The 25672-nt window shown below is 46.6% G+C and overlaps 2 protein-coding genes across 2 annotated transcripts; both read left to right on the top strand.

Annotated features, from left to right (window-relative positions):
• Positions 1 to 3035: 3035 nt before the first annotated feature.
• On the top strand, positions 3036 to 12646 carry PROC (protein C, inactivator of coagulation factors Va and VIIIa). The gene is made up of 9 exons (XM_068421078.1): positions 3036 to 3068; positions 3433 to 3516; positions 3899 to 4059; positions 5041 to 5065; positions 5611 to 5721; positions 6433 to 6573; positions 6940 to 7049; positions 8056 to 8173; positions 12043 to 12646. Exons 2-9 carry the CDS (start codon positions 3450 to 3452, stop codon positions 12609 to 12611), a joined length of 1302 nt encoding a protein of 433 aa, XP_068277179.1. The 5' UTR covers positions 3036 to 3068; positions 3433 to 3449; the 3' UTR covers positions 12612 to 12646.
• A 4373-nt stretch (positions 12647 to 17019) lies between these two features.
• Positions 17020 to 23327, top strand: LOC137675093 (coagulation factor VII-like). The gene is given in 10 exon segments (XM_068420998.1): positions 17020 to 17188; positions 17979 to 18139; positions 18996 to 19020; positions 19156 to 19247; positions 19249 to 19301; positions 19942 to 20203; positions 21846 to 21967; positions 22422 to 22588; positions 22591 to 22863; positions 22866 to 23327. Coding segments are annotated over 10 exon segments (1299 nt in total). The 5' UTR covers positions 17020 to 17109; the 3' UTR covers positions 22931 to 23327.
• Positions 23328 to 25672: the final 2345 nt, after the last annotated feature.

The raw sequence follows: 25672 nt of genomic DNA, 5'->3' as shown, positions 1-25672 counted from the left end.
TTCGTTTGGTTGATAACTACCGAATGGATCTTGGGAGGGTGGAGTAAAAGATCTGTAAAAGTTCTTGAAGTACCAATGAGAGTTTCTTTAAAAATGTATCCTCCTGCTGTTCCCCTTGTCCTGTGTGGTGTTGGGTTGGGGTTTTTAATGTGTTTGGTTTTTTTAATACAGTGTAAAGCATCAGGAGAGCTGAGAAGAAGTCGAGGAAATCTGCTCCCACTGAACGGGCAGCACTGGAACCGAACAGGTTCAGAAGCAGCCCTGTCATTCCTTACCCGTAAAGCAGCTTCAGAGTCATAAGGTAAATTCCTTGTTTGGCTGCTGTGTGCCTGGCTGGGATGAATAACTGCACCCACCAGCTGGGCCTGGAGCAGCGTAGTGTGTTTAATTCTCACATGGGCAGGATGGAAGGTTCTGAGACCACGGAAAGTGACATTTCTTGTTAATAACAGCTAAAAGATACATGGCAGTTCTCAGACCCATGGCAAGACCTTGGCCTCCAAGGACCTTTTCTTTCAAGAAGAGCAGCCCGAGGAGACGAATATCTCAGCTTGGTTTCCCAGGGAAGCAAAGCAGTCTGGTTTGGCTGGTGCTGTGTGTATCAGCCTGACTTACCCTTTTTAATGCCTGTTTGGAACTCCTGTCTCATTTCAGGTGGTTCGTGGGGAGAGATGGCTCACAGAACATGACATTTCTACAAGTCTTGCAGGAAATCAGTACCCAGGATGAGAGGGAGGCCTTGGTAGTGCTCTGGCAGGGAGAGGCTCCAGTGTGCTTATAGGAGGTGAGCTTAGTGCTTTTATTGCTCAGTGAATTGCTCAGATTTGTTACAAGTTAAAAGCTGTTATGGTGAAGTAGGAAGAACTGATGGATGCAACACAAGACTGATTGTGAAGAGCTGTGATTTTGAGGTCTTGTATCTTTGCCACCTCAGTTCCCCTCTCTATCAAAATTTACGTGTCTACAATTTATTTAATTTATGGAAATTTACATTTTAAATTACAATTTCAATTTGGAAAAAATCAAGAGTGATTCAGCACTCCTGGCTAAGAAGCTAAAGGTTGAGAACACATTTGAGAGTTTTCCAGAAGCTTTCCTGTAGAAGAGGCAAAACCAAAGCTTTTGGCTTTTTTATACACAGGGGAAAGAAGAAGAACAAAGTGTGCAGTGTGGTGTGCTCTTTCCCTTCGGGTTGTAAGGGCAGCTGTCTTTAAGCTGTGAAATTTGAAAGATCTATGATACTTTTTTACTTCAGGGAGGTGATTTCTTTTGGTTATTGGTGCCTGTTTATAGCACACTATGATTCAGAACTGTCCACAGTGTTAATTAAAATTATGTGGAGCCTGTGTCTTGCCAATCTCTCGTGAAGTTCCTGTTTTCTTCTCTCTACCCTCCTGTAGCCCTCCTCAGAAAAATCAGATTTCTTTTTAATAAAGGTGAACTAGAAAGTCGTGAGCCCAACGCTGTCATTGTTTAGACTGAAATGGTTCCCTGGCATGCAAAACTGGGCAGATCTTGAAGGATCCTGGAGCATCTTTTCTTCAGTCCCTTGTGCCTGGAGCTGTATGATTACCTGAGAGCCCAAGGGCTGGCTTTTAAAATACGTATTTCTGCACTGCAGTAGCAAGAGAAATGGGAAAGCAGGAATATAAAGCCCCCAAAACCAAGGGCTGATGAAAAACTAAATTCATTCTTTCTGTTATCAGTGTAGGTTTAAAAAAAAAAAGTTTTTTAGGAGGCTGACACATTGGTTTTGATGTTTTAGGTTGGCAGTTGATGTACATCTCCTAAATTTCCAACTTCTACCAAGTCTTACAAACAGAAGTGTATTCAGAAGCACGTAACCTGTGTGGTAGCAAGGTTAGCTACAGATATTATCAGTAATAGGTGGAATATGTGGTACTACACTTGTTTCTTTTTCGATTTCCCATTTTATCTTTCCTGTCTTCAGGTGTGTTTCATAAACTTTATTTTCAGCAAAAATCTGTTAGCATTAATCTGAGCTGAGATTTTCTTGTTAAATGGCTGAATTGAGGGTAAAGATGTATCAGCAGAGCTTCGCAGTGCACACATCTTCCCAGCTGTGATTTTTGGATGCCCCAGTCTTTTTTTAGCACAGGTCCCACATGGATGAACTTTGAAACCTGTGTTTAAAGAGAGCTTGTTTTCAAGGAAGTCCATGGCCAAGTTTGTAAGGGAAAAAGAAAGAAAAAACAAGTTTTCTAAGCAGTCGGAGCTCTCCTAACCAGTGTCACTGGGCGTGAGCTGGGATCCGGGGGAGGCCCACCTTTTCCTGACACCCGGTGGCACTTTCTCCTGTGAGGGACCCCAAGGACACACCGTTGTGCAGGTAATTTCCATGAGGCTGCCATGTGCTGTACGGCTCGCAGAGGTGCCACTGCACAAACTCCTTTCGGAGGAGGGGAACACACTGGTTCGTACCATCCCGATGCAAGAAAACTTCTGAAAAGGATTGTGGCTTTTCTCTAAAATGTTCAATATTCAAAATTTAATAGAAGAGTTTGTGCTGATGAGAGCTAATCCAGTACACCAAAAGATGCAGCACGCTGGTACAAGTTTCTTGCCCTGCCTCCTCACAGCAGGCAGCTGATGGGGCAGGCACTGCCTGCTCGTGGCTGTAAGGGGGGGTAGTTGCCTTGGCTGTTTTGTGGTGGAACATTTGATGAGAAAGTAAAGTGGGAGGACTCTTAAAAATAGCAATATGTGTCCCTTTTGGGTGATTGCATGCTGTGAGAAGGTGGTAGGAGCTGTCAAGAGACCTCAGCACTGGGTGGTTCTGCTTAGAAACTAAATACAACATTTCTGCTTGCCAGAGAATCAAAAGAAACACAGATGGGCAAAAGGCAGAGTGGATGCCTCAGCTGTTTCACTTTTCTCCTGCATGCAGGTAAACTGTCAAGCTCCCCCGAGCACTGTTTGTTTAATGACTGAAAAGAAAGCACTTCATGTCACTCCAAAGAGTAAATATCTGAAGTTATGGATTAACTAAGTTCCAGCAGAGCTCATGGCGGAAGAACAGATCACGCTGATTCACACTGAATAAAGCAGTAAGTGCTTCAGAAGGATTGTATCCTTCGGGATTTCAGAGTACAGCTTGCTTTAATGAAGCGTAAAGCTTGTCAGAAATGGCCGGTGACAAGGAGAGCACGTTGGGGCAGACAAGAAGTGTTCTGGGGCAGCTGCTGGTGGGCTAAAGGGAGCTGGCAAACCAGTCTGGAGGGCCTCTAATGAACGGCCGCCTTGGAGCTGCCATCAGGGAAAGTCACAGCGCAGCATTCAGCGAGGGAGGTGCTCTGAGAAAGACAAGGGAAGGAGCTGGCTGAGCTGGCTGAATAGAAACTGTGTGCAGCGTGGGGGTCGTGCTGCAGCTCAGCAGCGCGCTCCCCTTCGCACCTACCTTCTCTTCTTCAGGTGACTGCTGCTGCAGCATGTGGAAGCTCGTCACCGTAGGGGTGCTGCTGGCTGCCTGCTCTTCACGAGTCTGTAGTGCCTCAAGTAAGTTTTCATTTTAGAGATACCCTTCACCCTTCTCCAGTCGCTGCAAGTGCATTCCCTGCTCCTCCACCACGGGGAGTGGTTGGAATCGTTCCCTTTAGGGGGGTTTGCATTCCTCCAGCAGAGGTTCACAGACACAGTGCTGAGCTGTGATGGCTGCCTGGTCACAGCCCTCGTGAGCCCTGCGAGCTGTCTGCGTATCACAGCGCAGCGCTGGAGCTCGCTTCTGCAGCACGGCGCTGACAGCCCGGGGTTTCTAGGGCAGGCACTCGTGCTGGGCTAGAGAGGGGCTGTTACTCTGAGAAGTGTCCTTTGGGAAGAACCACTGCCAGTTTTCAGCCAGCTCTTTTCCCAGCTTGTGCTTTCACATTTTTGCTTCCAGTATTTTACAGCAATAAAGATGCAAACCAAGTCCTGAAAATCCAGAAGCGGGCAAATTCTTTTCTGGAGGAGCTCAAACCGGGCTCTGTGGAGCGCGAGTGCGTTGAAGAGCGGTGTGACTTTGAGGAGGCCAGTGAGATATTTGAGACGAAGGAAGCAACAGTAAGTTGGTTTTTTTTAAGGATGAATGTGGGATTTAACCAGTCAATTATTTGTTTTCTTAAAGTATTGCAATCCAGGGCATGGGACATCTTGCTGTCAGCACTGAGCATGCATCACTTCTGACTCCTGAGGTGTAGGCATGGTTTTGAATGTAATCCTGTTAAGTGATTGTCAAGTTACCACCTGTATGGGCCACAAAACTTGGCTGCTCGTGCATGTCCCACGTGAGCTCATTGTGAGGTTTAGGTCCCAGCCAGGTAATGCCAGTCCCTGCTCGACACCATTGGCTATTCTTGCTGCTACTGAGTTTTTCCCAGTCTGTCCAGTCCTTGCCTCTGTTGTCCATTTGTCAGCCCTGACTGCCTTTTGCAGTATCTCCTCAGTCTCCCACCTGTGCCTGACAAACATTTCTCTTATCACTAGGTCCTCTCTTCTTCTCCAAACCTCATATTTCAATTGGGCACTACCTTTATTGTGAACATCACTGATCCCTGCCCCTTTCCACACCCAATCGTGTCGACTCGGACTTTTTCTTATTGCGTGAAGCAGAGTGGGCTCGCCACCTAGGATGAACCAGTCCTTGCTGTCCCTCAGACCCCAGAGTGGAATGGGGTCTGTCTTCACAATGCCCACATTTTGTCGAACTGGGCACAAATGAATTGTGCACTCCACAGCCCAAGTGACTTACCTGGCAGTAAGTGACAAGAAAACAGAGAAGCTGTGGGGATATGGAGGGGTTGCGGTGCTGGTGGGTCTGCAAGCAGGGCAGGGGGATCTGTGCTGAGTATGGGCAATACGTGACCGTCCAGGTTGGCCAGTTTTGTTGGTTTGTAGTGCCAGTCACTACACTGCCAAGAACAAGGAGACCGATGCCATTGACTGGGGTGCTGTGCTCTGTTGGCCAAGACCGTGATACACTTTAAATCCCTCACTTGTTAAAAGTCTGCTTCTAGCCTTAATGTAAGTTTTGTTTCTCCACAGCGAAATTTTTGGAGCAAGTATGTAGGTAAGTAAAAGACTTCCCTCATCACTTCTCTGTGTTTCCTCGAGAGTAACTAATACTCAGCCTTCCTGCTGCCATGTATCACATACTGATCCAAATTCTCATTCTCTCTTACATGGGGTGTGCAAAGAATGTTTTCCTGTCCCATCATACACATAACTTTCCTAAAAAACCTGAGATGCGTCTGTGCCTATCATCAGTCATATCCCTAGAGCTAAGGCACTGGCCAAAAGTGCTCTCTGATGCTATAACCCTGCCTGACGTGGTCCAAAGAGGAGCCACACCACTGCTCTTGACCTCCACAGTAGCCTACCTCTGCCCTGCCTGCCTCTTTCTTCCCCTTCTGCCCACTCCCCTCACTCCGCAGCTGTAATTCAGAACCCAAACAAATACCCTTGTCTCTGGGCCAGCACCACAGAGGTATCATCACCCTTTGGTGACAGAAACCATGGATGATGCTTGGGAATCAGGGAGGGCCTGTTCCTGTTAATGTTTGACTTGTGAGCTCTGTATGATTCAGGGACTGCGTTTGCCTGCCTCTGTTTCAGATGGAGATCAGTGTGACCCACAGCCTTGTTCCAATGGGATCTGCAAGGACAATATTGGAGAATTTTCCTGCATCTGTAACAAAGGCTGGGAGGGGGTTTTGTGCAATTATGGTAATGCTGCCTTTAATCCACCGTTAAATAACGTTCTTTGTGACAGGGATCTCTGTGTAACAGGGATCGACACTTTTGTCATTGCACAGTACACTTGCTTGCTTTACTGATGGGTTTTCTCTTTTGCTTCATGATATGGTAAAAGGATTACCTGTGCTTACCTAAAGCAAAATGAACTTTGTATTGTCATGGGAGAGGTTTGGAGAGCTGAGAGATCTAAGTTTTACAAAAATACTGCAAATAATTCTGTAAAACAGGGGTTTCAATTACTTTAGAACTGTCAGCACAGGGATGATGGTGGGGTTTTTTACAGTACAAGGGACAAAACAGTCCACTGCAGATATTTGGTTGTCGTTACTGTGACAGTTTCTTCCTTGGACAAAGTGCATGTTTAGGGTGAGCACGTATGTCGTGTATCATCAACACTTTGCACTGTCTGACTTGCACTCAGTGACAGTGAATTTTCTGTTCTCCAGCCTACCTGCCCTGACAGTAATCTCTGTTTTCTCCATCTCCTCACTGTCTTATTCTGGACCAGGGTCTCTTTGCCGTCTCAGGGCCCGAGTGCCAGTAAAGCCCACAGCTGTCATCCCAAATCCATTGTCAGCTGTTGCTCACTTGAATCACCATGTCATTTTGCTGCTTTACCTTCCTGTGACTCTTTGGCTTTCCAGCTTCTCACGTCTCTCTTGCTGTTCATTTTTTCTGCAGAGGTGAAGTACACCAACTGTTCTGTCAATAACGGAGGATGTGAACATTTCTGTAAGGATGACCCTGCCAACCGGTGCCGCTCTTGCAGCTGTGCCTCTGGGTATCAGCTGATGAATGACCATACCATGTGCAAGCCTGTAGGTAAGAGGAGGATGTTCGTAGTCCAGATTTGACAGAGGATTATTCCAACATGAGGTAAGAGGGTTTTATGGGAGAATTGTCTGCAGTGCACTTTGTACTAGTTTTCAAAACATCCATTCCATGCAGAGCAACTCTGTGCCTGCATTTCCCAACTCCATACCCACTTTATGGCCTTTAACCTGTGTTTGCCTCATGGAGACGTACAGGGGAATCAGGAAACTGCCTCCTCTGCAAAGCACTGAGGGACTTCCATGAAGCCACTGAATAGTATTGCCTAGGTTAGAGAGATGGAGGGAATGCTTTAGAGAGAGATTTTGTATGGGGTGATCTGATCTTTGCTAGTTAACTTCTCTGCGTCTCCCGTAGTGGAGTTCCCCTGTGGAAGAGTGAAAACAGACTACATTGAAGCCAAAGCAGGATTCAATATTCGGCTTATTGAGGGAAAAGTAGGAAGAAGGGGAGGCAGCCCTTGGCAGGTAAGGAGAAAAGAGTCACACAGATAGCTCTTCACAGTAGTTTTCACCACAGATAGTTCAGGCTCTTCCCGAACAGCTCTGCCTGCCTAGCTGCTCCAGAAGGGCTCCTACATTACCTGTGGTGGTGTCACGTGAAGCTTAAGATTCCCTTAGCTTAGCTTTTTCAAAAGCAACCCAAAAGTTGGAATAACAGGAAAAAATTAGTTTATTATCTGTTAGGAGTCTTGACAATGTTGCTGTTGCCAAGTTTTTTACCTTACCTTGCCAACAATGTAAAGAGAGAGGGTAGTGATGACACGTACCTACTCTGGTGCTCCATCCTCAGGAAGGCCACTTAATCACTGCAGCTCTGCTGCGTGATGCATGCTCCAGCTACGGTGAGAGCCTTATGGTGGGAGTGTGAGGTCGTCTTCTCCCCCTTTCTCATGGATCTGTTCTTACAAGCCTCATCTGTCATAACTTCAAGTTAGCAGATTTAATCAGCAAGATATGCTGTAGCTCTACAGAGCAGGGTTGGGACATCACAGGGAAAAGGGAGACCTCGCAGAGCTTATCGTGGAACTAGTGAATGCATGTAATCAGGGCCTGGTTCTCTTTGGCATTAAAGGCCCTTTTACACCATAGCGTGAGAGTTGCAGCCTGAGATGACGCACTGTCTTTTGGTGTGCTGTGGACACAAGAATAACCCCCTCATTTGAGCTCTGCATTTCAAAGCTTTCAAATACCAGAGTGCTTCTTTGCAGTGACCAGCATCGTCCCGTGCCGATTCGGATGAAGCCAGTCCTCATTCAGGAAGAACAGTCAAAACCTTTTTGTAGATGTTCCACAGAGACCTTATTCATAGTGCTTTTGTCCCACTGTAGAGCTTTGGCTTTGATGAAATGTGACACGCTTTGGTCCTTGATGTGTCTGGGCATTTTGCAACCACAAGGAAGAATGTCTACAATATTTTGTGAGCCATGCTCCCTGCAGTGTCAGACCTCTTTTTTTTATTTTTTTATTTCAGATTATGCTGCAAAATAGCAAAGGGAAGTTTCTGTGTGGAGGTGTTCTCATCCATCCATCTTGGGTCCTAACGGCAGCACACTGCACTGAGGCAGAAGAGGGGCTCAAAGTAAAAGTTGGTATGGAAAAAAGGCCTGTCCCTGTTTTTTTAAATATAACTCTCTTATTCCCAAGGTTTAACATCTCAGGAGAAAGACAGAAGTCCTTCTTGGCTGTAGGAGTGGCTTGTCTAGGAGGTATTTAATATGCACCTTAGCACAAAACAAAAAAATCTAGTAAAAATCTGATTTCATTTGAGCCACTATGAACTTCCTATAGAAGTGAGCTGATGTCTTCTGAGCACTGCTGCTTGTCTGTAAAGTAGAAAGACTTGGTCTCTTCTGCTGGTGTATTTCTGGTGATGAAAATATTCAAGGTCATCCCAATACTGAAGAAAAAAGTCTTGATCCCAGGAGGAGAATGTCACAGTACCTCGTCCTGCCTTTTCATACATTTGAACACCATTACTTCAGAGAGTTTAGTAGAGAAGGAGGAGGCGTGCTGCAGAATGGCAGCGCTGCCTTTACTGGCACTGCTGCTCTTAAGCATGAGAAAATCTATGGCAAGTACAGTACTGCTCCTGAATTAACAGACAAAAATAATTAGTGTTCCATTCACACTTGGGTCCTCTTAGTGCCAGAATACCCACCTTTTCCACAGAGGAACATCAAAGTAGAAATGTGTGTGGTAGTTTGGAAATATGCATACAGACTACACATCTCCAAGCAATTCCAGTTACTAGTAAGTAATTTTTTTCCCTTTTAAGTGATTGCCAATGAAACCTGTGGAGTTTGTTGGTAAAGGATCTTCAAATGTTTCAGGGGAAAAGCAACTGTTAGATGCGGTGTTTGAAGGCTCTGCGGTGCTAGATACAGCTTTGAGTGTAGCTTGAAGGGGATAGGTCAGTGGGAAAATGATAACTAGGGGAAGTATTGAGGCTGCACTTAAATTACTCCACCCTGGCCTAGTACTGCAGGTCTTGGTAGAGATCTGTGCAGTCTGACAAGCTTTCAGCTGGGATAGCCATGCCCGAAGATCTCTCTGCAGCAAAGAAAGAAGGGGTGGGATCTGTCAAGAGAGTCCTGTGGTGTCCAACTAAAAAGGGATTTTCAGTGGGTGAAGAAAAGTGTCAGCACTTGAGAACCCTGATTTGAGAAGATTTTTTTTTTTTTGGCTTAAATGAAACTCAAGAGACATCTCACACATAAATCTGGGGTGAGTATGCAGAGTGATTTATACTGTAAGGGTGATCAGCAATAGGGGCTTGAATTTTCTGACTCTCCTACCTGCCCAAAAGACCTTCCTTACTAATAGAGGAAGAAGCAAGTGTGTGGCCGTGGACTGAGAGTTGTGGTGCATGAGGGGAGAACCCCTGTCATTCAGCCTTGAGCAATATTGCTGTGGTGAGATGGAAGCCACAGAAGGGTCCTTTACTGTGGAATGGGGGGTGGGACTGAGATGACCACAGCCTGAGACTTCACCAAGAGAGAAGATATTCTTCTCCAAATGATGCTCCAGGTCAAGCAGAAGGGAACCTTTTTAAGACCCAGCCTAACACCACATGGTTGTCCCTTTACATGTATCTTTTGGGCATTTTACTGCCACCAGTGAAGCAGTTCTCATCAGAAAACGCCTGCTCTAAGCCCTGGAGGCATCTAGTGAGATTTGTGGAACAGAGTTTTGAACGGAGACATTGCCGTGTCTGTGGGGGCAGGTGTGAGCTCCATGACAGTAACGGACGTGTTCATCCCAAGACTGGAGAGGTGATACCCGACCTGCTGCTGTCAGGCTGGGGTACCCAACACTGTTCTGGACTGGTCCCGCTGCAGCGCTCTGCTTGCCATCCATAAGAGCAGAACCGGAGGGGAAGCTCACATCTGGGTTTGCACTCGTGAGCTTGGGGAGTGGTCTTGTAGCAGGACTCGCATGGCACTTCAGTGTCTGAAGTGAAAAGTTAGATCTCGGAGTAGCTGAAGTTTTGGGAGATGGATTTGAGAACAACCCAGTTTTCCTGTTTGTTGGCTCTTGCTCCTGCATCTCCAGCTTAAGAGCATCCAGAAGTGTGTTCAGAGCTCCAGGAACATAGAGCAGATAAGTGAACGTAATGATTCAATTCAAAATACTGTCTCTCCTTTCAGCGAACAGGTCTCACACTTCCTTGTTTATGTAGAACTTCATAGTTAATGTTTTCCTGCCAGCAGCAAGATTATGATGCTCCTTATTGTGTAGAAGGAACTAGATGCATTTCACATAACCTCTAGGTTCAGTACATCCAGCTGTGGATAGGACTTCTGGAATTTGAAACTTGGGGTAGATAGATAACTGAGAAAGGAAGTATTCATGACCAGAAGTCAAAAGGGTCTTCTCCTGGGCTGGGGGGAGCTGTTGCTACAGCAGCACTGATGCAAAAGCTGTCCCCCACCTGTTCATAGGTGACATGGGTTCATGACCATGCTTGTATACAGACCATGGGAAGCCTAGCAGAAAGTATGCTCCTACCCAACTAAACTGCCTTCCTCAGAGGAGATGATCTGACAGTGTTCGAGTCCAGAGTTATTTCTGAGGCCTAAAGCAGAGTTTTCTATCGGTGAAGATAGGAAGAAACCCCTGCACTTACCTGCCAGTCAGCCCCCAGCCACAGTGGCTGCAGAGTGGGTAGCAAGGTCTGGAAGTCCAAGATCCAAAGCTGGACTTCAGAGGTCTTTTGAGAATCTGTTTCTGGAACTACTGTGGATCACGAAGTCCCTACGCTTGGAGACACTGACTCTTTACAGAAGAAAAACGCGAACAACTGCAACACCTCACGGAGAGGCTCCAGCACGGGGGAGCTTACACTGAAGCAAGTGACTTCAGAAGACATTGGTCACACAAAGTCAGAGCAACTTGACTGTAGAGTTTGTATCTGGAGGGATTCAAATAAGCCTGAAAGAAGGCAAAGGTTAACGGAGGGGCAGGGGAACAAATTTGAAGGCTAATATTGTGGAAGGACACATTCAAAAAGGTGATGGTAAAGAGCAACTTCTAACTCCCCTCTAGAGAGACCGAGAAGCAAAGCACACTTGTGTCACACACGTGCAGCGCGGGCAGAGGGGAGGTGTCAGCCTGGGTGTCCTGCCACCGCACGTGCTCGGCTGTGTGCCTGCCTCAGCTCCAGTGTGCATCACAGACAGTTCTCTGCAGAAGTGTTTTTATCAAGGACATGCTGAAGTATGAAGCTTAAATTAACTGACAGCAAATGTGACAGCCACTGATAGTTATTCTTGGGGCTCTCTCTTCACAGCCTGTCAGAGAGATCTGTCTCGGTCTTTCCTTTCCCAGTGTATCACAGATGACTTGTTCTTGCCTTTCTGGCCCTTTTCAACTTATTTTTCTGCTGACTGTTCCATAACTGCTTGGCCCACAAAGTAGCCGTGATCATGCAGCACAAATAACAACTGAGAAGTCTTAAGTAGTCAAAAATTCCTTAAAATACAGATGCAAGATTCCAGAAAGCCATAACCTTACCGGTCAGTCATCGTTATCTTATAAATCCTGAAGTTCAGTCATCCAGGCACTGGTCATACAGCATAAAGCTCACGTACGGTTGTAGATGTCTTGCTTTGCTGTGTGCTTGCTCCCCGAGCTGTTAGTGCTGACTCCAAGAAGATTGTTTTCCTCCTGAAGAAGATCTCTCAAGCTGCACAAGCATACTGTAATAGGAACACAACAGGGCATCTCAGCTTCTCAACTGATGACCAGAGCTCTAGGGTACTAATTAATTTGGTACTGTATGTATTTAGGTAATTTAGGTAAATGTGGAAGGTTTGCAGATTCATCCATCTAGTAAGAACATGTCTGTATTACAAGGGAAGTAAAAATGTGAAGTACAGCCATAAAGCCCAATGTAATCCAGCTGCTTTGGTGTTCAAGGTGAAGGAAGCATCCGTCTTCTTCTTGTTTGCTCTTCCAGGTAAATTCCACCGTCTCCGTACTGAGGCAGATGAGCAAACCATTTGGGTTGATAAAAGTGTGAGCCACGAAAATTACACCAAGGAAACCTCCGATAATGACATAGCCATGCTGCACTTGGCTGAGCCCGTGATGTATAACAAATACGCGCTCCCCATCTGTCTTCCCACCCGCGACCTGGCAGAACAGGAGCTGACGAGGAGCGGGAGGCAGATGGTGGTGACTGGCTGGGGCAGCACAAGTGATGTTAACAGCAATTACTCGACTTTCCTCAGTTACATCCAGATCCCCATGGTTCCCCGGAACGAGTGCGCCCAGGCGATGAGATTTGCCATCTCTGACAACATGCTGTGTGCTGGGATCTTGGGAGACAGGAGGGATTCCTGCAGCGGGGACAGCGGAGGCCCCATGATCACCAAATACAGGGATACTTGGTTTTTGGTAGGACTGGTGAGCTGGGGCGAAGGCTGTGGAAGAGTGGAGAAATTTGGCGTCTACACCAAAGTTAGTCAGTATCTTGAGTGGATCCAGCACCACATAGATGAGATGTCGGCTTCTTGGAAGGGTTGATTCTGATGCTGAGAGTCTGGAATATTGTGGCTCTGTGCTAGTGACAGCATGCAGTATAATGTACTGTCACATCTTCAGTATTAAATATTGCGTAGATGTTAACCTTGTGTACTGTTTTCCTTGGTATCTAATTTTTTTTTACTTCTTTTTTTTTTCTTTTTTACCTTGTTTACATCAGTTAGTTTCCAGGTTATGTTGTTTATTTGTAGCATGGTGCTACTTAGGCCTTACAGGCAAGAAATAATACCCTGTTAGGCCGAGATGCTGTACAGTGTTGTAGAAAATAAGATAGATAGTCTGTGGTCAGACAGCTCCATCTTTGAGGTGTAAAATGACTGAATTGATTGGGGCGGGGGGGGGCAGGACGGGGCAGAGAAAAGTGTTTTAACAGTGACTGTAGTGATACGGTTCTGTCATTTCAGCTTTCCTCTAACATATTATCCACAGCAACTGTTTTGGTTTGCTCTGTGTTTGTACAGTTCTTCTTTCCACACAATGAAATTTTAATAACGCCATCACTGCCTCCACTCACTCACATCTCGCTCCAGTGCTCGCAGATGAAGTCGATCCAGCAGGTCCCTAGAACTTCTCCGTATTTTCTGTTCTTTGCACATATGATGCCTGATGCACACACCCCCCAGACTTCCTTAAAAGTCAGTGTGAATTGTGGTGTTATTCAAAAAAAGAGGTTTAATTCCAAGCTTTTGCATGCTCTGTTTATCCTAAAGTCCGTAAATCTCTTCTAATTAGCAAGCTAAGCACGTCTTTGTTCATTCCTGTTCTAGCGAATGCAATCAGCTGCAGACTACATTAGCGTTACTAATGATTTATCAATCACAGAATCACAGAATCAATCAGGTTGGAAGAGCCCTCTGGGATCATCGAGTCCAACTGTTGCCCTGACACCACCACGTCAACTAGACCATGGCACTAAGTGCCATGTCCAGTCTTTTCTTAAACCCCTCCAGAGATGGTGACTCCACCACCTCCCTGGGCAGCCCCTTCCAATGGCTAATGACCCTTGCTGAGAAGAAATTCTTCCTAATGTCCAACCTGAACCTCCCCTGGCGAAGCTTGAGGCTGTGTCCGCTTGCCCTATCGCTAGTTGCCTGAGAGAAGAGGCCGACTCCCACTTCACTACAACCTCCCTTCATGTAGTTGTAGACTGCAATAAGGTCACCTCTGAGCCTCCTCCAGGCTAAACACCCCCAGCTCCCTCAGCCGTTCCTTGTAGGTCAGACCCTCCAGACCCTTCACCAGCTTGGTCGCCCTCCTCTGGACTCGCTCCAACACCTCAACATCTTTCTTGAAGTGCGGGGCCCAGAACTGGACACAGGATTCAAATGTGTCTTGTAACGGAGTCTCAGCCTCCCCTAACAGTAGCTACTGACAGAAATCAGAGCCCTTGAGTGCTGGGCCAAGTCAGTCTCAGCTGAGTCATCCGAGTAACACACGAAGCAGCTGCTTTGGGCAGCAAAATGCATATTGGCATCATGCCAATACTAGGATGTCCACAGCCTCGGGGCTAACTCCTCACCTCTTTACTGAGGGAAGCTTTCAAGTGTAACGGCTTGCTGGACATGAAGAACTGCCAGGTGGTCTCCGCACAAGGCTGGGGTCCTGGAGTTTCTGGAGCATATTGCATCTTACGGATCAGCAGACGTGCGGTGTCCCTGGGAAGCAGCAGAGGACAACATGGTGGTACTTTGGGCTTGGCAGAGGCAGGAGTTCTGCATTCACATGTGCTTACACCCAAGAAGTCCACTGACAAGTGGGTCAAAGCTGAACATCAAGCAAGGTGCATCACTGAACCACCCACCCCTTTAAGAAGGGCAAAACTGAAGACAGACACACAGGCTCTGTTACCTCCTATGAATTCTCTCTTCCAGATTATCTGTTGAGAAAGCTTTCACCTCAAAGTCCACCCCACAGGTCTGCCAGAGAGAGAGAAGACAGCTGTGAAATCAGTCTCAAAACCCAAGGACATCTGCAGATGTTTAAATACCTTTCTGTACACCAGAAACTGGCAGATTCCCACCAGCTGCAAATTCTTCTGGCCTCCTACCATTGCTATAGAGATCCCTGCCAACTGGTGTGGCAGCATCCACCTGTTCTGTGCTGCTTCTGATCAATGAGGCTTAATTTCCAGCCTTTGACAGATGACATCCCTACTCCTAAAAGGCTTTCTGGGAGAGCAGTGCTGTAGAGGTCACAGCACGCTACAGGTTACAAGACTGATAAGCCTGCAAGGCTTTCCAGTCCGCCTTGGGTTTCTGAACTGAATTTCTGACCGGCTTTGTAATGCCAATACCTGACTTAGGGTCAACCTTCTTACTTCCCACTGTCTAAGGGCTGATCAGGCTGAGCTGACCTTTGTTTTAATGGGTTTATACTGCCGTGGGACATCTGTGTGAGTGCCAGATAACTCTCCACAGAGCAATATGGGAATTTTTGCTAGAAGATCATTCCTTGGCAAAAAAACAAAGCTAAACCATTGAAGTGCTTCTCCATAAAGCACAAGAAGCATTTAAATTTGCACAGAGGGGGATGCAAATGGACAGCTGCTGGTGGGGGGGTGGGGGGGGGTGTGTGTGTGTCTGCATCTGTTTCTGTACGTCCGTGTGTGTATCAGTAAATAAAGGTACATAGCACCAGTAAGGTCATAGGAACTAGCCATAGTCAAAATGAAGTTTAATATCACAATTTATACTTGTTTTTAATCTTAGCACTTAAGCCTTATAAATATAATTAATCTTGTAGGGAAAAAAAAAAAGTGAAACTAACTCTGCTGTAGTGATACGTGTTTCCAGCATCTCAGTCAGGATTTGGACCTGTATTTGAATGAGTGAAGAACTTCAGTCTGCTCTTGTGATGAGATTGTTGAAAGAAAAAGAATTCAGGTACAGCAAATTTAATTTGTAATTTAAGTAAGAAATTTAATACGGTGTCAGCAAAGAGGTTTAATATCTCTTAAGCTTGTGGACTTAAGTCTTGTTGACTTACAAGCTGCTTATTAAGCAAGTGCTGAAGTTGAGTCATGAGTTAGAGAAGTAACAGTCCGGCTAAGGGCGTCATGCTGGAGGTGAGCTGACCTGAAGCCAGCAGGCAGCCATGTCTCTGTGTCACTGTCTCTCTTCTTCTCTTTTTTCCCCTCCTCTTTTTTTTGTATTTGGGACTGGATTTAAGGATCAACGAATGCTGAAGCATAATGCTTTGAAGAGCAGCCTTCCAGCCAGGGCCTGCACCAAGCAAACGTGCTGCTGAGACGGCTGACGTCGCTAGTCATTGAGTTACGGGGGAAAACATGATTGTGTTCAAAGCCAGTAAAACGTGGGTCTAATTAATGGCAGAAATCATCATGTCAGTGACTGTTACGGGGCAGTATTTGCCTTCCTGCAGGTGACTGCTATGAATCCTCCTACACACTCACAGCTCTGCATATTTCAACAGATGTTTACAGAGCAGCTTGTGTATTTTCCAGGTCAGTTGATCTTACCTACTGAAAGATGCTGGTGTCAGAAATCTCCTCTTAAAAATTCCAGATTTTCCTGAAGAAATTTGTTGCAAAGAAGTGGCTTTTATTGATGGAGGATGTTTTTAAGGAGATTTTTTTTTTTTTTTTAATGCACATCTGTGTGTGTGGAAACACACGCACAGTTTTTCTTCTGATTTTGGATTTCAAACATGTCTCGTAGAACCCAGAAGGTTTCTCTCCTCTGTCAATATTTGTGACTGGTTAATGATCAACCTCTTGACCTCGTGGCTGTTCCTGGTGTGCATCCAAATCTCTCTCCCATCTTCCCCTAAAAAAATAATGAAAAAAAGTGAGTATAACTGCATGGTTCTGTGTAAAGTGAATGCATTCTGGATCCTGTGGTTTGGAAAAATGACCCAGGTAGCAAAGAGGTATGTGCTGTCGAATCCTGGTAAATTACTTAGCCTGGGAAGGTAATATGAAATACAAACTTCTGTCTTGTAACTGTGACTGCCAGGGCTGTGGTGGATGGTTTCCTCATTGGGGTTTGTGCATATGGTCTTCAAGACCATCAGTAATTGCTGATGAGTAATGAGCTGCCGTCATTAGAAACTGCTGCCTGAAGCGTGCAGTTAAAGACCATCAGCACGGGAACTGCTCGGTTGGGGCCTGATCCATCCCTCCCCCATGTTCACCAGAGCTTTTTTATTGCTTCTGCGGGCTTTGGTTCAGACCCTGCACCCCCTCCTGGGCTAGGTCTGTCTCTGTGCATTGCTTTGTGAAGTGTTGGGACTCCTGTTGTGCTGTGCAGCATCGTTATGGCTCGGAGAAACAATGGACATCGGATCAAAATGAACTGGGTAGAATTTGCTTTCTTTGTCCCTTCTCTTGTCCTCTTGCTTCTACTTCATCTGTTTTGCAGGCTAAGTCACCCTTGTCTTTGTGACAATATACCGATTTCATTCTTCTTTTCCCTCTGAAGGAAATCAGCAGGAAGTCAGAGTATTCTGAGTGCTCGCTAAAATGGAGAGCAGCTCCTTGCTTGTGGGGTTTCTCCTACTGATGTGCTCCATCAACAGCAGCTGTCCGTTTTCATCCTCAGGTAGGTACTCCTGAATTTTGTTTTTACTTTAATTGTCTTATTGTGGCAATCTTGGCATTTAAACTGAAACTACATTCTTTTTCTGAACACAAAGTCCTGTGGGTTGAAGAAGCACAGGTAGAGACTGGCTGTGGAGCAGCAGGGGGTGTGTGGGGAGGACCTGACTGCCGTATTCCCTTTTCTGGCCACTCCTCCCTCACTTTATTGGCAGTAATAGCTCTTAAGGCATTGCAGGAGGAGGGCAGATAGCTTAGTGAAGTGGAGATGAACTAAACTTAAGTACAACACTGACACGTCATGTATTTCTTTTAATGAAGGAGTGGTGTCTGTCCTGTTGGGCCACAGTAGCTACGTGGAAAGCACTGGCTCTGCAGTACTGAATATGGAACAAAGCTGACACCAAATACAAACCCAGCCTCTCCTGTCAGCTTTATTTCCACGTGCGCACACAGCCAGGCAACTAATAATTGTGAATCAGGATGGTTAAACAGAAAAATACCAGCAGTCTCCAGAGAAGAAGCTGCAATACTCAAGGGTCTTGTGGAATAAAAAAATTATTTCTGCACTAATCTGCAAGTCTCACTAGTGGGTCTTTCTATCCACTGAAAGAAAACTTAAACTACTAGTGTCCTTTGTTGGAATACAGACTAATTTTATTCTCCTTTGGGCTGCTTGTGCAGATTCCCATTCCCCTTCTTTATATTTACTCAACTGAAGCATGTGTGATTGTGACTGTGATGATGCTGGTTTGTTGTCTTCCAGTATCAACTGTTCAGTTTTGTCTTTCTAGTGTTTGTGAGAAAAGACAAGGCACATGCGGTGCTGAAAGTCCATAAACGAGCTAACTATTTTCTGGAAGAAATTCGTCCAGGGAACTTGGAGAGAGAATGCAATGAGGAGAAGTGTTCATTTGAGGAGGCCAAGGAGATCTTCCATTCGCAGGAGAAAACGGTGAGAAACTTTATTTTAGGAAAAATAGAGGAGAGCTGACAGTGAGCTGTAAGTAAGCCTTCCCAAGCCGCCTGGCACGGCTCTGGCAGGGGTGTGCCTGTGGGTTCTGCAGCTTGGGGGTCAGGATGGGTCACGCAGGGCACCTGTGAGATCTCACTTTCTAAGCGAGTGTGGTGTAAATTCCTTAAAAGTCTCCAAAGCCTCTTTCTGCGAGAGCCCCAGTCCAGCAGCGCGATTCTGATGTTTTCAGAGGCCACTTGCTTGACCAGAGCCCTCCAAACTCAGAGGAGGAGCACCTCGGTCTCAGGGCCCGATGGTGTCCAGCTGGGGAGCTGGGCTGCAGGCATTCTGCCAGGGACCATCTGCTGAAGCAGGAGTTTGAGCTGCAGTTTTAAATCGAGGTGCCTGATTTCTCTTGTATCTAGCCCGAGTTGCTTAGGCGATGTATCTTCCTCAGCAGGTGGTGCGGCACAGTAGAAACGGCTCTTCAGCGTGACGCAGTTGGGCTGAGGGCCCCTGCGTTGAGACATTTGGGGCGGGGGGGTGTCACTTGTAACTCCTAGGCTGGTGCCACAGACCTTTCGCGGGGTGGAGCACTTAGGGATATAAGCTTTCAGTTTCACTTTCGTTCCAGTACAACCCAGTTTTTGTACTCTGTGGGTGGTCCATGATGTGAAGGAAAGTGAGCTAGCTGCATGGTGATGATCAGGAGATCTGCTCTGAGAATGTATTTTATGGTTCTAATCAAATTGTTAATTTCTATGCACCCTAAAAAAAACATTCTAAATTGTATCTCCAGTAACCAATATGGCCACTTCTATCGACTGTTTTCTTCATTTGTGATTTCTTCTTGCAGATGGAGTTTTGGTTCAATTACAAAGGTAGGTAAAAAAGGCATTTTGAAAAGGTGTATTTATTTCTTGTGTCCCTTCTGGGCACAAAGAATTGCGTGGCAGTTTAACCCCAGGCTTCTCTTAATTCCTGGAATTACACTATGCCTTGTTTCTTCTTCTTAGGTTTAAATCCCTGTAGTACAGATCCCTGTAACAATGGTGGAGTCTGCAAAATACGACACTACAATTACTTTTGCATCTGCCCCCCCAAGATGTGGAGGAGACAACTGTGAGAAAGGTGAGCACAAGGACAGGCACAGCGGCCTTCAGTGTGAAGGAAGGAGCACGGCTGGAATTTGCTCCTTGGATCCTTGAGTGGAACCTTTGTACAGGCTTCTCACCGAGGTTATCAGTGGTGGCTTTGTCTGATACACAACGGGCTGGTTGTTTACGGTTCATACACCAGAACAGTGATTTCTTATACGACATGTTGGGGCACCACCACCCCAGGAAGGGAATCAGCTACTTCCAGCTCTGCTGTGCATAAGAAGAGGGTCCCAGCACCTCCTGGCACACAGCAGCTGTGGGTCTGGGCTCTTGGGCTCATCTATGCAAGCCCTGAGGGGGGCACGGGGCCATCTCCTGTCTGCCCCCGAGGAAGGACAGGGAGTTACCTCTTTTTGTCACTGTAGAGGGATAATAAGTCACCTGCACTGGAGCGCTTTCATGGTGAGGCCCTATTCTCATTGTGATTTTATTGAGTAAATGCATCAAACAAATCAGCCAAAGCTTAGTGTAAACAACAAAAAACTCTATTTATCTTGTGATATACAAACAATGAAAAGCTGCCTGTCGCTTATCAGATTTTTTGGTCTTCTGAAAGACCTGGTTTGCAAATGACTGAGGCATGAAATTACAGCAAAAGCCAAACTGACATGGAAATCATAAGGAATTTTTGTTTCCCCCAAGTACTTTTCTTTTTACAGTGAAGCAATTAAACATGATTTCTTTTTTTAATGTAAAAATGTATAAAAAAATCCAGGCGAGCGCTGGCCAGGACGAACCGGGGGCCAGTCAGACCCTGCACCCAGGGCTCAACCAGAGCAGCGACTGGGGAAGTGTTCCAGACGCGCCTCCCCCCGCCCAGATAAATGTCAGCGCTACTTCAGAGCACAACGACTCCAGGATCACGGGAGGAACTCTGTGCCATCGGGGACATTGCCCCTGGCAGGTAATACTTCTCTTCCAGCCTGGCTGTAAATCCCACACCTGACCATGTTCTTACGTTGTCATCAGTGGTTCCAGCTGGAGCAGAGTCATCAAGCCATTAGAAAGTTGTGTTTTTCAGGTCAAGAGCAATCCAGCCCCATGTATTCCTCAGACTTCTGCAGGTCTTTGTGATCACACACATCTTGGTTGCCTTATTTCACATTCCCCACACCTGCCCCCTCACCCCCATCCTAGATGAATGTGCTTTTGCGATCTCAGCTTAACACTTTCTTACATCAAGCAGTTCTTCTCCTGCTGTTATTCTGGTTGTTTCTAAACTTCTTGGTGAAAAGCTGCACTCCTGACTCCTTCTGGAATGGCTGCTGATACTTCTCACAGACATTTTTCTATGACCAGGTGGATTCTTCATTTGCACACTGAGGTTATTTGTACTCTGTATGGTAAGGAAGACACTGAGAGGGCTCAAAGGGAAGGCAAGTGGCATGTGGCAAGTAGGGAAACCTCCCTGTCATGTTTCCTTTATTTCCACTATCTTCTTTTGGGTTTTTAATCTTGGTTTTGGGCTTTTTTGTGTGTGTGTGTGTCCTTATTTGTTATTAAGTTTCACTTATATTGTCTCCATTTCATCAGTGTACTGTTATTGTTTCTGGGCTTGTGCATAGAGTTAACAGACTGATTAAGAAGGGTCAGGTTACTGTCAGTCTGTTTTATTGCTGTCACACAAAAAGATAGAGATATATATGTGTGTATATATATATATATATATATATAAAGGGTTTTGCAAACCCTTTTTATTCTAGTTCTTCATAACCTAAGACAGAATTTTCAGGTAATTTTTCTTTGCTACTTTTCAGTGTTTTGTTCTACTGCACAGAAATAAAAGCATCAGTAGGACACAGAATGGCTCACGTAAAACATGACATTACTCCAGGAACTAGGCCAAGGTTGGCAGCCAGACTGTGTCGCACCTTTTTTCCACTATTTGATGATTAACTTCACTGACACTGCAGAGTACCAAAATTCAAACTTTTCCTTCCAGTTAACACATGAAATAACAGGTTCAGGGAGGAGTTTAAGTGAAGAGATGCTGAGGCATTAATGGAGCTTGTAATTGTGAATAGACAAGACAAACTAGCACTGAGCAGTGTGTTTTTACTTCTCCATTTTCTACTCTGTAGCTAATTCCAAATGTTATTATCAATAAAAGGAAAAGTAACACATTTTTCTGAATCTCCACTTGCACTTTCACAATCTTTTCTCCCTGTTGTTCATGTAGACAGACACTGCTCTTACTTTTTAACCCAAGCACCAATGAAATACACCTTGTGTTACTGTTCCCCCATCCTGAAAAAATTTGAAGCTACATGAAAAGGAATCACTGATACTTGTTTCCGTAGAAGAATTCCTGTAGCACTAACTGTGTTTGGTTTTGTCAAGCTTAGTTCATCAGAACATTCTGCTGCACTGTCACAGATGGGCAGCCGTAGGATTTTATTGGTTTAACACCATCTTTGCCTGGTGCCCTGTGTCATTATTGCCAGCAGCGCTGCTTCCAGGGTACAGAGACCGACAGCGAGCAGAGGGCTGGGGTGCCCACGGACCTGACACAGCCCTGCTGACACGGGTCCCCGTCTGTCTTACAGGCCCTGATCCGGAGCAGTGAAGGCGTTGGGTTCTGTGGGGGGACTTTGATCAGCAGCCGCTGGGTGGTCACCGCCGCACACTGCCTCCATGTCGTCAGACCGCACCACGTCACCGTGGGTGAGTACGACTGGTACAGGGTGAGAATCGTAGGTGCTGCCTGCCTGCCTTCCTGCCTGCCTCCCTGCCTTCCTCCCTGCCTGCCTCCCTGCTTCCCTCCCCCCTGCCTGCCTGCCTGTCTCCCTGCCTTCGTGCCTGCCTTCCTAGCTGCCTGCCTTCTTGCCTTCCAGCCTGCCTTCCAGCCTCCCTGCCTGCCTTCTTGACTCCCTGCCTGCCTCCCTGCCTGCTTGCCTCCCTCCCTTTCTGCCTGCATTCTTGCCTTCCTGCCTCTGCCTCCCTTCCTGCCTGCCTGCTTGCCTGCCTTCCTGCCTGTCCCCTTTCCTGCCTGCCTTCTTGCCTCCCCTGCCTGCCTCCCTCCCTTCCCTACAGTCCTTCACTCCCTACCTCCCCCCCCCCCCTCCCTCTCTCCCCATCACACACCATCACATCTCCGACACATTTCCCCTTCTCCTGCCCAGGGGATTTGACAAGTACCAGCGGGCACTCCAGGAGCACAAGGTCGCTGTGGAGCGGAGCTGGACGCACCCCAGTACCGCTCCGATGGGTGACATGGCCCCGCTCTACCTGAGCACGCGGGTCGCGGGTCCCCTCTGCCTGGGGGGGGTGGGGACGGTGAGCGGGTGGGGGCCACCCACGAGAGAGGCTCCACCCTGCGCTTCCTCATGCGAGTCCGGCTGCCCATGGTGAGCACGGAGACCTGCGAGCAGGCGACGGGCAGAGCCATCACCGACACGTTCTGCGCGGGGTACGGCACGGGGGCGGCAGGCGCCTGCAAAGGGGACAGCGGGGGCCCCTTCACAGCGTCCTACCACAACACCTGGTTCCTCTTGGGGGTTGTAAGCCGGGGGGAGGGCTGTGCTGAGAAAGGGAAATACGGCGTGTACACCAGTGTCCAGCTGCATCCCCTGCATCAGAGGTGGTTGAAAGCGTAGCAGATGCGGGAGACTTTTCCATTAACTTTCCGTAATAGAACGGCCCTGGTTTAAGGCTGGTGTTACAGCGTCTCTGTGTAAGACTGCGCAGCTCCTCTCCTTACGGGTGTAAGATCAAGATTATCTTCAAAAAAATGTCAAGTCTCTGTTTACTAGAAATGGCTAAATTGTTCATTCAAGTATTACTGAGTAAAATACTTCTGTATAATAAAGAACTATTAGTTCTTCCTCTACTGTTAGTACAAGGAGACAACTACAACTTTTCCTAATGTAAATTCCTATCAGAAAGGGTTTGGTTTTTTTTTTAAGAGGAAGAAAAAGTTACAAAACACAGTGCTGAACACAGCACCCAGGATCTGTGCAGTTCTGCCACCGAGTGTAACTGTCACCTGAAGTACAAGTCAGTTCACTAAAATACCAATGGTTTCTGATACAAACCCAGTGCCTGTATGGAATCGTGTGTTACAAACCACACCGGATAAACTGACTGAGAGGGAACCCACCCACCTGCAGCTGCAGAAACATCGAAGGATTGTATGGGAGATTGCTGAAAGAAAGAAATGATTACTGGGGGGTTATGGTGGCGGGGGGGGCGGTGAGGAAAGGCTACACGCTCCCACCTGCCCGTCCCGCTCTGGGCAGAGTACCCCAGAAGCAGAACTACAGAACACAGAGCTGAGGGAGTGGCAAACAACAGACCTGTCCATTTCTCACACTTTCTAACACTGAAAACCCTTTTCTGTATTCTGAAGACACCCCCAACCCCCATGTACATGATTTACCTCTCCCGGTATGTGATGAAAACCAGTAATTCAGCCATTAAATACACACACATGGGGTGGGGGAACAACCCACACACGCTCACAGTGAGGAACCCCTTTTCTATCATCCTAAAACAAAAGGTAGATGGTGCACGCCTTGCCAGCCCTCTGAGAGGCGGATTTCCCCACACATCATAAGAGGCTTAAAAGAAGTGCTCGATGCCAAAAATGCAGGTGAAATAAAACACCTGTGGGCCAGTGTAATATCCCCCAAGCACTTCCCCCTTTGAGTACCTGCATTGCTGTCACGGTACAATCACCCTTCTCTGCCGCAGTTAAGGTCTTTGTGACCTTACAGTTCGCTATTAAGTTTTAATTTAAAAACCAAACCCAGCACTCACCCTGGTGCGTGGGTCTGTTCCTCAGCTTTGGTCAAAGCCTTACAAAAGTCCATTATTACCATTCCACAAGAAACAGAACTTTTTTGTTTGCCTCAGAGAAAACGTGATGCTATTAATTAGGATTATTTTTGATGGCAAGGAACAGCGTTAGGACTGCACAAGACCACCAGGGTCAGTACTTTAAGGCAACATCTCTTAGCACTTAAAAACAACCCAGTCCCCCAGGACTGCAGTACCAGAGCTACAAAAACAACTTTGGGGGAAAAAACAAACAAAGGCCATCCTAAGCTACAGACCTTCAGGGCCAAACACAGCCTGGGTATGAACAGCTCTACACCGCTCATTTTTTTCACATAGATGCACCTGCCAATGTGGCTGCAAGGAATTCCCTCTCAATAAATTAATTTAAAAAAATGAGAAAAAAAAACACCAAACCCTTCAAACTCTCCGCATGCTACAAACACACCCCGGAGGTCAGTGACTGTGTCATAAGCGTACCTGGCAAGAGCAGGCGAAGTCCTTCAGCAGGCTCCATCCAGCGCAGGCCTCCTCCTCCTCCCGCAGTTTTTGCTCCAAGTCCGTGTCCCAGCACACACTTTATTTTACTGTCAGTCCCCTTCAGTCTCGCAGGAATGTATTTAAAATGTGACCATCCACGTACTGAACATTCCCTCCGCTGTGAGGGCCAGCAGACACCAGAGGGGCTAAGCGCCTCTAAGGCAACACCAAGACCCCACTTCAACAAATTCACAGAATTACAGAACACACACTACAGCAAACGGGCTGTGCCCCTCTGGAACGAGGGTGACTCCCTTTGAAATCCCATCTGCCAGTTACAGCAGACAAAAACATTTGCAGAGGCAGAGGCAAAGCAGCAGAGGTACAAAATGCTGCTCTGCTGTCTCTCTAGCACCAGGGACAAAGAAACAGCAGGATTATCCCCCTAACACAGAGACGGGAACCTTCTCCTTACTGCTGGTAAAATAAACCGTTCCTGAGTCCCTGCTGGCCTACAGGACACCACACACCTGAGCTACCCAAATACCACAGTAAAACAAAAGAATTTCAGCTCTACCAACTGAAGTCACAGCAGTATCAAGCCCTGTAGCAAAGGCTCCACACAGCCCATCTGTGCTCCATAAAGCACCCAAAAAAAGAAGCGTCCGGCAATCTGGTAGTCAGTCGTCTTGAGCAGTCTCACTGACCTTGATTCCAAAGTCTGGCTTAATTTAAAAATAATCTATGCTACCACACGTCACAGGAACACCCTTCAGCTGCAGCCCTTCGCTCTCCGACAGCAGTCACCGCTGAAGGCTTTGCCGTTCGCACAGGGATCAGCACTCGAGGAGTACTGCTGTCTGTCTGATGTCGAGCATGTTACCTGGAAGCCGCTGGAATTTTCAGTCGTTGGACCGCTGGTCTCTTGAACTTGACATCAGGCTTTCATGAAAAATGAAATCCTTTGAGTGGAAGATGGTAAATATTTCTAATCAAAACCAATACATGTAGATTTCCAAAGAAAAAACAACTGGTTAATAAAGCACTGAATAAAGAGGAAATGGACAATGGTAAACAGAAAATCAACCATTAGCAGCTTTTCCACATGCCTGGTGGT

Source organism: Nyctibius grandis, chromosome 32 (assembly GCF_013368605.1).
Source record: "Nyctibius grandis isolate bNycGra1 chromosome 32, bNycGra1.pri, whole genome shotgun sequence".
In the NCBI taxonomy this organism is placed as follows: domain Eukaryota; kingdom Metazoa; phylum Chordata; class Aves; order Nyctibiiformes; family Nyctibiidae; genus Nyctibius; species Nyctibius grandis.
This window is presented reverse-complemented; position numbering and strand designations above follow the sequence as displayed.

What these genes read in the sequence shown, in the direction of transcription:
- PROC (XM_068421078.1), top strand. Translation starts at nt 3,450, where the DNA reads ATGTGGAAGCTCGTCACCGTAGGGGTGCTGCTGGCTGCCTGCTCTTCA. An exon ending in TACCATGTGCAAGCCTGTAG is followed by an intron (nt 6,574 to 6,939) that starts GTAAGAGGAGGA and finishes CGTCTCCCGTAG; the next exon opens with TGGAGTTCCCCTGTGGAAGA. An exon ending in GGGGCTCAAAGTAAAAGTTG is followed by an intron (nt 8,174 to 12,042) that starts GTATGGAAAAAA and finishes TTGCTCTTCCAG; the next exon opens with GTAAATTCCACCGTCTCCGT.